This window comes from Salvelinus namaycush, chromosome 28 (genome assembly GCF_016432855.1).
Source record: "Salvelinus namaycush isolate Seneca chromosome 28, SaNama_1.0, whole genome shotgun sequence".
Taxonomy (NCBI): domain Eukaryota; kingdom Metazoa; phylum Chordata; class Actinopteri; order Salmoniformes; family Salmonidae; genus Salvelinus; species Salvelinus namaycush.
Genome location: NC_052334.1, coordinates 31173686 through 31186132, shown reverse-complemented (window position 1 = coordinate 31186132; position 12447 = coordinate 31173686). Strand labels below are relative to the sequence as shown.

At 45.8% G+C, this 12447-nt stretch overlaps 1 protein-coding gene across 1 annotated transcript in view; it reads right to left on the bottom strand.

The window, feature by feature from the left end:
* Positions 1-12447, bottom strand: part of LOC120023847 (connector enhancer of kinase suppressor of ras 3-like) — a 55976-nt gene that overhangs the window by 20820 nt on the left and 22709 nt on the right. Inside the window, exon 2 of the mRNA XM_038967964.1 lies at positions 7269-7432. Coding sequence (XP_038823892.1) covers positions 7269-7432 — 164 coding nt within the window. The remainder of the gene's footprint in view (positions 1-7268; positions 7433-12447) is intronic.

Below are 12447 nucleotides of genomic sequence, written 5' to 3'. Positions count from 1 at the left end.
TGGTGTGCAAAAGAGCAGAAAAGTCAATAAAAACAATCCGGTCGATTGGATGGGCTATGTACAGCTGCAGCGATCGGTTAGCTGCTCGGATAGCTGATGTTTAAAGTCAGTAAGGGAAATAAGTCTCCAGCCTCAGCGATTTTTGCAATTCGTTCCAGTCATTGGCAGCAGAGAACTGGAAGGAAAGGCAGCCAAAGGAGGTGTTGGCTTTCGGGATGACCAGTGAGATATACCTGCTGGAGCACGTGCTACGGGTGGATGTTGTTATCCTGACCAGTGAGCTGAGATAAGGCGGAGCTTTACCTAGCAAAGACTTATAGATGACCTGGAGCCAGTGGGTCTGGCGACAAATATGTAGCGAGGGCCAGCCGATTAGAGCATACAGGTCGCAGTGGTGGGTGGTATATGGGGCTTTGGTGACAAAACGGATGGCACTGTGATAGACTGCATCCAGTTTGCTGAGTATAGTGTTGGATGCTATTTTGTAAATGACATCGCCGAAGTCAATGACCGGTAGGATAGTCAGTTTTTCCTAGGGTATGTTTGGCGACGTAGGTGAAGGAAGCTTTGTTGCAGAATAGAAAGCCGATTCTAGATATCATTTTGGATTGGAGATGTTTAATATGAGTCTGGAAGGAGAGTTTACAGTCTAGCCAGACACCTAGGTATTTGTAGTTGTCCACATAGTCTAAGTCCGAACCGTCCGGAGTAGTGATGCTAGTCGGGCGGGCGCGGGCAGCGAACGGTTGAAAAGCATGCATTTAGTTGCAAAGGAAGGTTTTCAGTCCCAGGGTCCTTAGCTTATTGATGAGCTTTGAGTGCACTATGGTGTTGAACGCTGAGCTGTAGTCAATGAATAGCATTTTCACATAGGTGTTCCTTTTGTCCAGGTGGGAAAGGGCAGTGTGGAGTGCAATAGAGACTGCATCATCTGTGGATCTGTTGGGGCGGTATGCAAATTGGAGTGGGTCTAGGGTTTCTGGGATGATGGTGTTGATGTGAGCCAGCCTTTCAAAGCACTTCATGGCTACAGACGTGAGTGCTACGGGTCGGTAGTCATTTAGGCAGGTTACCTTCGTGTTATTGGGCACAGGCACTATGGTGGTCTGCTTAAAACATGTTGGTATTACAGACTCGGACAGGGAGAGGTTGAAAATGTCAGTGAAGACACTTGCTAGTTGGCCAGCGCATGCTTGCAGTACACATCCTGGTATTCCGTTTGGCCCCGTGGCCTTGTGTATGTTGACCTGTCTAAAGGTCTTACTCTCATCGGCTGCGGACAGCGTGATCACACAGTCTTCCGGTACAGCTGGTGCTCTCATGCATGTTTCAGTGTTATTTGCCTTGAAGCGAGTATAGAAGCAGTTTAGCTCATCCGGTAGGCTCGTGTCACTGGGCAGCTCTCAGTTGTGCTTCCCTTTGTAGTCTAATGGTTTGCAGGCCCTGCCACATACTACACCGTCTCTGGCGCTTGTCGGAAGACTCGATCTTAGTCCTGTATTGATGCTTTGCCTGTTTGATGGTTCGTCTGTGGGCATAGAGGGATTTCTTACAAGCTTCCGAGTTAGAGTCCCGCTCCTTGAAAGCGGCAGCTCTAGCCTTCAGCTCAGTGCGGATGCTGCCTGTAATCTATGGTTTCTGGTTGGAGTATGTACGTACGGTCACTGTGGGGACGACGTCATCGATGCACTTATTGTCATTGAAGCCAACGACAGATGTGGTGTACTCCTCAATGCCATTTGAGGAATCCCGGAACATATTCCAGTCTGTGCTAGCAAAACAGTCCTGTAGCTTAGCATCTGCTTCATCTGACCACTTTTTTATTGATCTCGTCACTGGTGCTTCCTGCTTTAATTTTTGTTTGTAAGCAGGAGGATAGAATTATAGTCAGATTTGCCAAATGGAGAGCGAGGGAGAGCTTTGTATGCATCTCTGTGTGTGGAGTATAGGTGGTCCAGAGTTATTTTCCCTCTGGTTGCACATTTAACATGCTGATAGAAATGAGGTAAAACTGATTTAAGTTTCCCTGCATTAAAGTCCCAGGCTACTAGGAGCGCCGCCTCTGGGTGAGCGTTTTCTTGTTTGCTTATGGCGGAATACAGCTCATTCAATCCTATCTTGGTGCCAGCCTCTGACTGTGGTGGTATGTAAACAACTACAAAGAATATAGATGAGAACTCTCTCGGTAGGTAATGTGGTCTGCAGCTATCATGAGAAACTCTACCTCAGGCAAGCAATAGCTCAAGACTTCCTTAGATATCATGCACCAGCTGTTGTTTACAAAAATACATAGACTGCCGCCTCTTGTCTTAACAGACGCCGCTGTTCTATCCTGCTGGTACATCGTATAACCAGCCAGCTGTATGTTGATATTGTTGTCGTTCAGCCACGACTCCGTGAAGCATAAGATGTTACACATTTTAATGTCCCGTTGGTAGTTTAATCTTCCCAATAACTTGTCCATTTTATTGTCCAAAGATAGCATGTTTGCGAGCAGAATTTCGGGGAGTGGGGGTTTATTCGATCCCCGCCTACTCCTCAGAAGGAAGCCCTCCTGCCTCTCTTTCTCCACCTCCTCTTCACGCAGATGACTGGGGTCAGGGTCTGTTCCCGAGGGAGCCGTATATCCGAGGGGAAGGGGGCCCCTTGGGGGGCATGTGCCCTGTTTGCAGTTTGGTAATACAGCCCTTACCTTAACACAGACTCTGGTCGTGTTCAGACTGCAATGCTCTTATCAAACATCACAGCGGCTACATTCATCATGACGTCAGTCAGCTGCTTGTTCTGGTTAGTGTAGCGCTGCATTAAAAACACTTCTACATTTTAGATTTTAGTCTGGCCAAGTTCCCCCCCTCCCCCCCAAAAAAGAAAAGAAAAGTTAGATGGCTCACAGGGTGTTGCATCCACGCCACTCAGCCTGACTGGCACGGTAATGGCTAAATACGCTAAAGAGCAGAAAATAGCCTGCGCACGCTCGGCCCAGCTCCACACTGAGGAAACCTGCAAGTGATCAGCAGCTAACTCCACTCAGCTGCCGTTTTATATCAGGAGCATTTACTCAGGAACAGATTACATATTACTTACCTCATCCTAGAGTCGTCCCTATCGAGCTGCATGGGCCTGATGTAGCAATCAATCAAATGTATCTTTTTTACATCAGCATGTGTCACAAAGTGCTATACAGAAACCCAGCCAAAAACCCCAAACAGCAAGCAAAGCAGATGTAGAAGCACGGTGGCTCGGAAAAACAGCCATATGTGCAAACTCATAACATGTAAAATTTACCACATCTCAGTATCCAAATTGCTCTTTCAGAGGGCCACTGAGACACGCAGAGCCTTAGATCATTATGGAAACTTCATGAACTTTAGGCAGATTTATACCAGGAGAAGAAATGGAGAAAAGATGCGTCTAAATATCTCAGGCGCTCTAAAAGCCCACATGGATCATGAAAAGACACACAGCAACTGTGTTGAACCAAAACAGAAATAGTGAGACTGACACTAAGCTGTAGAGAGCGAGTTAAGAACAAACAGAACCTCTGGCTTTGTCATTAGCGGGCCAATCACACGCAGAAACACCAGCTCGGACTGCTATGCAGAAGTTCAATACCTCCCCTTCACATAGCTGTAGCAACTAATAGGAACAGTGACCAGGTGAATAATGTGCGTATCAAATCAAATTCACTCCATTTTAATCCGTCTTATTATGGGCACTGCTTAGCTAGCGTCGAGAAAGCAGAGAAGTGACTGTTGTGAATAGGATCTGCTCGGGCCTCCAGATAGGCCCTGTATCCTGACAGACATGGAGAAGTGTTCACAGGAGACCTGAGGAGGCCCATCACAACAGGTTCTTTCTGCCCCTTACCACAGGGGCCCAACGGTATGCATCACCTGACACTACCAGAGGAACACGGCAGGAACATGGCCCAAGATGGGCATACCCCCACACCCGTCAATCAGCCAGGTGGGGGGCACATCTGTTTCCTGCTCCTGAAGAGAGAGTCTGGTACGCTCCTCGAAGGGACAGGTCCACAGTGGACAGTAAAACACCACACAGCAGTTTCCACCGCACTACTTAGCCACTGCGCCTTTAATATCTATTCCATGGCTCTGGGAGACAATAGGGGGGGCTCTTTCTTCTCCTATGAGCAGGCCGCTGGGGTTCCAAAGGAAAAACAGAGGTGTTGGGTTTCAAGATGGATCTCTGCAGAAGTCATTATGTTTCTGGGAGTCCCAGTTTGAATAATTAACATGTTCTTCCTCTGTCTCCAGAGACCAGTTTGCTCAGATGACTTCTGCCTGGTGTGAGCTGTAATCCGAGTGGTACTGAAGGGCTACATTAAGTCAGCCAGTCTAACATCCTGCTGAGGGAAAGGGACTCTGGCAACGAGAGCCAAGTTAAGACACGTGTGATAGAAGGTTCTACTCATTTACGAGACGAGAACAGATACACAACTCTGATGTAAGAACATGCTTGTAAAAGCATTCAACAGCAGAGAATGTTCAGACCATCTCATGACCATCTACCATGTGGCTCCATGACCAGTACAGGGCATATCCTGTCTACTATGAAAGGACTGCTGTGTGACCACAAAGAGAAGAGATGGACTGTTTGACCCCACAGCGAGAGAGGTCTGGTGTTTGTCAGCTGGTTGTTCCACTCATAAGCCGTGACCTCTCCCCAGTTAAAGTTAATTGAAACGAGGGTGTGTCTTCCTTCCGCGGGGCCAGTGAGACAGAGGCCTCTGTTAATAGGAGGAGCCACAGCAGACCAGCACGACCAGCTTGTTTACCCAGGGTTCCTCAATCAGGGGTGCGAGGAGCGTTTCCATGCCACTGCTGGCCCGGCATTCCAAACCCAGGGTCACTAGCGGGGGAAACAAGTACGACTAAACATCCTCTCTGATCCTCTGTCTGAATGACATAACATAATCATCCTCTCCTAACAGACTCAAGTTATTTTGAGAAATAACAAAGGCTCTGGACTGGGGGAAGATTTGTTAACCATAACAAACACATGCTGGGGAAACACGAGGGAATACGGGTTAAATTTATGAAGCTCATCAAGAAAAAACAAAGAGGCTTCACTAAATCGCTGGCTCTGGGGGTGAGCAGAAATCTGGGCACAATTACCCTGAGCATAGAGTAAGGGATGCTGGACTCAGTGTTGGGGAGTAGTGAACTACATTTAGTTAAAATGTAATTACATTTTGCAGTAGCTTGGTGGTAGTTGAACTATATTCAAATATTGATAGTGTTGCCATGTAGTGGTGTAGCTAACTATTGGAACTACACAACTTTTTTTAGCAAAAATAAAATATGGGTGAAGTAGGCAAGAATGTCCTTTATTTTCAGCATCAGACCTGCCCAATTCTCACGTGAAACACTATGTGCCCAATTCTCACTTGTTATGTTTAATAGGCTAAATTACACATTCTGTTAACATCTGATTCCAGAGTGATCTGTTCTTGCAATTCGTAGTTAATGACATTTCAGATTTAGAAAAAGTACTTAGTTACATTTTAATCTAAGTAACTTCAGTTAAGTAAGCTATATTTTTCTTAATGGTAGCTTTAGTGTAGCCTAACGTCTTCCAGTGTGAAGTGATTGGTAGCTTGGAAAACTACATTTTCAGAGTAGCTTCCCCAACACTAGCTGGACTGAAGGATGTAGGGTATGGTGCATAAGGTATGACACAGATTCATCATAGCATAAGCATTACCTTCTACCCCTGTAAAAAGCAATTCCATGTGTCCGTTCCCAATGATCACAGTAACCGCCTAGGGTCTTATCTCTTCAAGCTGTTATCACCATCTCTGCTCCAGAGAGGGATGCTCAGACACTATCCAACAATACTTCCCAATGAATATTCCCTAGAGATGATGAATCAAGGAACAACAGGCTTCAGAGGTCCGTCTCCAACCTTTTGTCGGACAATCCCAGGATCAGGATCCCACAGCTGGACATAGACTCAGGGTGCTTAGACTGGTAGCTACCATGCTGGGGTTAATCTGTGTCGCTCTCCCCATATGAACCCCCATCTTAAACATCAGAAGCAAACTAACCAGGATCAGATGACATGGGCACGAACACCACTCATGTCTAACCAGACAACACCAGGCTCCTCTGGCATTTAGGTGGTGGGTATTTAGCAGTACCAGCTAAATTAGATCTGTTTGGGTAAAGTGACCTGTTGGTCTACTGCTTAAAGTTTTCTTAAAGTTTCCTTTTCTACAGAATAATACAAGATCAGATTTTATCCTGCAGTTCTCCCTGAATGGAAATGCTCCTTTAAGGAACTTGAGGAAAAATCAGTAGTGCGAGACATTTTAAAGGAGCATAAGGATTTCACAAAAATAAACGCTGACACTGATCAAAACTTAAGACTGCAATCTGGGCCGACACAGGAAACGATAAAAACCCAAATCAATCCCATCTGTTTGAAAACCTGGTTCTGTTTCAGTCTGTGCTTGGTGAATGTTTTAGGAGCACCTCTCCCTCTGCTTCTGTCCCTCTCTCTCTCTCCTCCCTCTCTTTCAGCTTTAAGACAGTGGTGTTGACCATAACTCTTCTCCTGGCAGCTCTTTTGATGGATGGCCGGACGCCAGGCTAGAAGGCCATATCAGCGTTCCCATGAGCCACTGGGGTGAGAGACAAGGCTGAGGCCAGGAGTGCACTGGGAATGCAACAGCTGACCTGACATATCACCCTCTCTCTCTCTCTGTGTGTGTGTGTGTGTGTGTGTGTGTGTGTGTGTGTGTGTGTGTGTGTGTGTGTGTGTGTGTGAGAAACAGAAGAGATATAGCTAAAGAAAGAGCACAATAACCCCTTTCTTCTCTTCATCCCCTTCATGTCCTGTGATGTCTAAGAGATGTGATTCCCCATCTGACCACTACTAATCACCAGCTCAAATCTAACCACCAGACCTGGAGCCCATAGAGCCTGATTAAAAAGCCTGGTTTCCCTCCATCTGGACTGAAATACAGCTTCCCTACTCTAATGTCCTAGAGCAGTGTTCTACACCCTACTGAGTTGTGTGGGAAATGAGAGATTCTGCACCACTGGTTGCCAACTACAATCTGGGCCTATTTCAAACACACACACTGGCACCAAGAGAGCGAAAGAGGGAACAGCAGGGCTGATGACCTTAGCTCCATCTCCAGAGATTCTCACTGAACAACCAGCAAGCTCCTGATCCCATCATCCCTTTTTCACACAAGGGCTTTCATGATCTGTCAAATCGAGATGTAAGCACCATGTACGTACCAGAGCACAGAGCAGGTCGACAGCCTCCAGCACCAGCTCCTGGTGTCCGATGCGGGCCACACCCAGCTCCTCCAGGTCCTGATGGGAGATCTTCAGCAGCTGCTCCCCGCTGATCTTCTCCCGCTCAAAATTAGGCACATACTGCTGCAGGCTGTCATCCAAGCCTGGACACAGAGAGGGGGAAGGAGAGAACGAGTGTCAGTACCTTGAGACAAAGGGCACCGATAAGAAATACCTTTATGTGATAACATGAAATAACAGTAAAAGCTGTGTTTTTTTATGCAGGCCTCTAACATTGAGTGATAGAGGCCTACCCATAGTAGAGACGCAGCACATGATGGTCCCGTGTGGCTCAGTTGGTAGAGCATGGCGCTTGCAACGCCAGGGTTGTGGGTTCATTCCCCACGGGGGGACCAGGATGAATATGTATGAACTTTCCAATTTGTAAGTCGCTCTGGATAAGAGTGTCTGCTAAATGACTTAAATGTAAATGTAAATGTAAATGAATCTCCTTAAAGACGCAACAGGATCTGTGGAAGTCGGTCTCCACCTGTCTTGACACAAGCCCAGTTCTAATAACGGACCTGACACCTAACGACATACGGGCGGCTGTGTAGTACACAGACCAATAGCAGAGAAAGAGAGAAACAGGTGCATCAGATCTAGCCCCAAGATAAACACACCATAAACAGAAGAGCGGTTAAACCGCTCCTAAGTCTTTTGGGACAGTTGAACAATGGGCGGCTCTTTGTCCGATTACAGTTGGGGGATGTCTCTTAGCTGCTTTTTAAACCCCCACACTGTTGGATGAGTTTATCACAATAGCAGCCACTCTGCCCACTCAAGGAAGGGCAATTTGTTCTACATTATACTCACACCTACTAAGGGCTCAGCTGGATGAATTGCAATTTTTATATTTTATAGCCCCATTAGCAGAAGTCTGTGGGTAACATGCAGTGCTTTCGACAAGACAACTGCAAAAGAAAGTCTCCCAAGAAAGCCAAACACAAATGCTTCTTGTTCACAATAAACCATTTGGGGGGTGGGGAGTAAACACCCTCTAGTCCATCAATGAGGGCACAGAGAGGGGCAGCTGCAGAGCAATGGCCCTGAGCCCTGGCCCTCTGAATGGCCCGTCAGCTGCACAACCCCCCTGATCCTGACAGATGTACACACACACACACACACACACACACACACACACACACACACACACACACACACACACACACACACACACAGAGAGACGTGCTGTGAGTATGGCCATCCAAAACCCATCCATTTCTCCGTTGACAAGTGTTCAAGGAAAGAGCTTTGGTTTCGTACATTCTTTCCAGTCTAAACTGCAGCCATATTAACAACACTCCATATATGAATACACTATGTTGAGCATTATGTGTATGCAGATGGGAGTATGTTCTGTGGTAAGGAGCCTTCTTTATAAATGGTACCTCATTTTCACACCTGTGTGACATTCAATGTGTGTGTGTGTGTGGTGTGCTGTTGCTGCGGCAACGTGTGTGTGTGTGTGTGTGTGTGTGTGTGTGTGTGTGTGTGTGTGTGTCAGCGTGGTGAATGGCTTAGTGCTGCAGGATATCCAGTTGCAGATACCAGAGCAGACTGTTAATTCGTCTGGCCTGCAGAGCAGAGAGCCAGGGGCTCCCAGGACACACCACAGAGACTGCTGTGCCAATCATATGTCTACTGGGTTGCTGCAAGAGTAGCATAAGTTACTGTGACTGTCCCCTTCTCTCACTCACACACACAGAAACAATTACATTCACATGGGCCTACATTCAAACCCACCAACATGGAACAGCCAAGTCTTTCACAAAATACTACAAATCTGCAGAAGAATCTCTAACAGTCCATTAACTGTGCTTTTTACATTGAAGTTCCTTTTTAACGACCTCTTATAAAACCTCAAAACGCTAGAAAGTCTGCAAGGCTTCTGCAGAGAAATCTCAGTGAAATCAACAAAAGACATCAAACTGCTCAACTATAACCCATAACGCAACCAGTCAAGTTCACTTACTGTCTAAACATTTTTCACATTCCTGGCTTGAGAATTCCCAGGGCAGACTTTATGCAATTTGGGCTTAATCCCTAAGATGGACTGAGTTTTGGCAGCACAGAGGGAGCTCACTTCAAAAGGCCCAGTGGAGGAGAGTATGAGAGAGACCCAGTGAGCGCTGTGCGGCGGAGGGGGACTGAACGCAGCCCAACACAAACACAGCCTCAGCCTCTGACTGGGCCAGCTGCTGGTAATGGGATTAAAGAGAAACAAAAGAATGGAAACACAGGGCTAAGGTTTCTCCTTCCTGCATTACCCTCGGCGTGTTAAGAAGGCATTTCCTGTGGAACGATGCCATCCTTCTGCGGCATCTCTCTACGGATGAGTTAAGGGGAGAGGGGAAGGAAAACTAAGTTTGGGCTACTAGGCCTGCTCTGACTGTGGCAGTTTTCCTTCCCATAATTAATCAACTCTGAGATTAACTTCTCCTGAACAGCCTAAGGGCTTATTACAAAGCTTTGGGTAGATAAACAAAACATCTTCCCAAAAGAGAACTTCCCTTCCACCCTCAATATAAATTGCTTCATTCGTTTAAGTGTTTTTTAAAAACATTTTCCAAACACCTCCCCAAATCACTCTCCCAGAGCACTGCCCTGACTTTGGAATTCTGGGTCAGATCACGGTAGGGTCCAACCTGACTAGCCTGGCGGTCTAATTCGGAGAGTTTGAACAAAAGCTGCCACTTCAAAACAGCCTGTGTGTGTGTGTGGGGGGGGGGGGGGGGGGACGACGACACCAAGGACCCGTCCCCTCGATGGGACTAATTGAGAGGATCCCGCTGGGGAGAGAGTGGGAAACATGGGTACCCCCAGTCAGACTGCATTATCCCAATAGGTATACAAGTCGTAGTGCATTTATCCCATAGGAACCACAGGCTACATTTGCTTCCAGAGTCTTAAGGGACAATACCATGACCTCTCTGGCCCGTACTCTTGCCACATCCAGAAGAAAAGACGCACCTTCTCACATAGACCTGATAAAAGTTTATAGAGCGTAGACCAATGGCTACAGGGTGTGTGTGAAACTATTAACGTCCATTAAGGACATAAAAACAAGTGACGGAGGTGGGTGTCACACTATAGTGAATTGATGAAGGGGGTGGAAGTGGGAGAGTTTGTGAAAGCTCTTCAAAAGGCCAAACCAGACTTAAAACGCTTTACAAACATTTTAACGCTATCCTGAAAACAGAATATAACACGCACTTAAATGCCAAAGCTGAGATGAAGTGTGAAGAAACATGCAGAAACACAAAAGACAAATTCTGTCTCACAAAAATGGTATGCATTAACCCAGGCTTCTCATTTGAACATCAGTAGAAAGTGGAGCTTATGGTCTGAGTGTGCGTGTGTGTGTGTGTGTGTGTGTGTGTGTGTGTGTGTGTGTGTGTGTGTGTGTGTGTGTGTGTGTGTGTGTGTGTGTGTGTGTGTGTGTGTGTGTGTGTAATCGTGACATTAGTGAGTCCAGCTGAGACTGCACAATACAATTGAGTAAATGAAAACACATGTTTATGCTGGACCAATGTAACATAATAGGAGGAAGTTCTGTTTCAAAGCACTTTGAGTGATCGATTTTCATAATATAGGGGATGATTAGCAAACCTCGACGCCCGCAGTCTGTCATTACCTCACCCACTCTGGAGCAGGGGGCTGGATAGACGGGCACCTGCTGTTACCGTGGGGTCCCGCTACACCTTTTGATTGGGGCCTGGAACTACACTAGATTTATTCCTTCATTCATTCATTTCACTGGGGACAACGCACATTAATTAACATCCATATTACAATAATGCAACATCCCATGTAAATGTGCCGGGGTTAGCCGAAAGCTAATTTGCACCCGTAGTCCCAGGGCAGCTAAGGACAATTACACAGCCACAAAGAAATACACACTAAAACAATACAAAATATAAATACATTACATCCAATATTATATTATTCTAACAACTACACTATCATCAACTGTCGTCTTACGTATGAGGAACCACAGATATCGGTCAATGTGTACAGGTTTGGATAGATTTGAGCCATGTTTTCAATTTAAATGTAAAAGTACAATAATCAGTGCAGCTTCTCAAGTCCATGGGCACTGCATTCCAGTATATTGTAGCTCTAACAGAAAAGTCTGATTGACCGATTTTACTGTGTTGAAAGGGGAGGTGCTTTCTTTGAGCATGATATGCCGGCATAGGGGTGGAGGGGCAAGACCATGCAGGATCTTAAAGACAAGGCGTACATACTGTTTAAAGCTATCCAGACTAAATCAATTCTGTTTCTAAATGATATGACAATGGTGGTAACTTTGGTTTGTTATCAAAAATCTTAAGTGTTTGTTTGTAGAGTGATTCAATTGGCTTCAGAATAGTAGCTCCTGCTTGTGACCAGCATGTGAGGCAACATCTCAGATGTGAGAAGATCATAGCATGCCTATATAGTTTGGCAGCCTCCAGAAGAAGGAAAGGTCTTATAAACCTAAAGTTGGATAATCCAAACTTGACCATGTTAACCACCTTCTTAACCATGTTTCTTAAATGTCAAGTTGGAGTCCAAAATGACACCAAGATACCTGAAGTTGGACACAACTATCAGATTCTCCCCATTAACAAGAACAGCTTGTTGGGAAGAATCAATGGATTTCTTAGAGAAGAAGTACATTAAAGCAGTCTTGTCAATATTTAAATGCAGGCAAGAATTGGTCATCCATTTAGAAACATGTACCATAGCTTCAGTTAACAACTAGTTGTCTATTTTCTGAGTGTACATCCAGAACTGTATCGTCTCCATACATCTACATTTTACATTGTTGGCAAGCAAGTGGGAGATCATTTATATAGACGGTAAACAGAAGGGTGCCTAATATTGACCCTTGTGGGACCCCAATGATATAGCAAAGAGAGTCCGACTGAGTGTCCCCCCAAACGAACCCTTTGACTTCAGTTTGTCAGATTGGAATACATCCAACTAATAACTTCAGTGGACACATTAAGGGAGGATGGTTTGGATAGGAGGACCTCATGTTTCACAGTATCAAAGGCCTTTTTAAGATCCAAAAAGACTGCGCCGACTTCACCACCTATGTCCAGTTGAGATTGAATGCACTCCAGAAAAT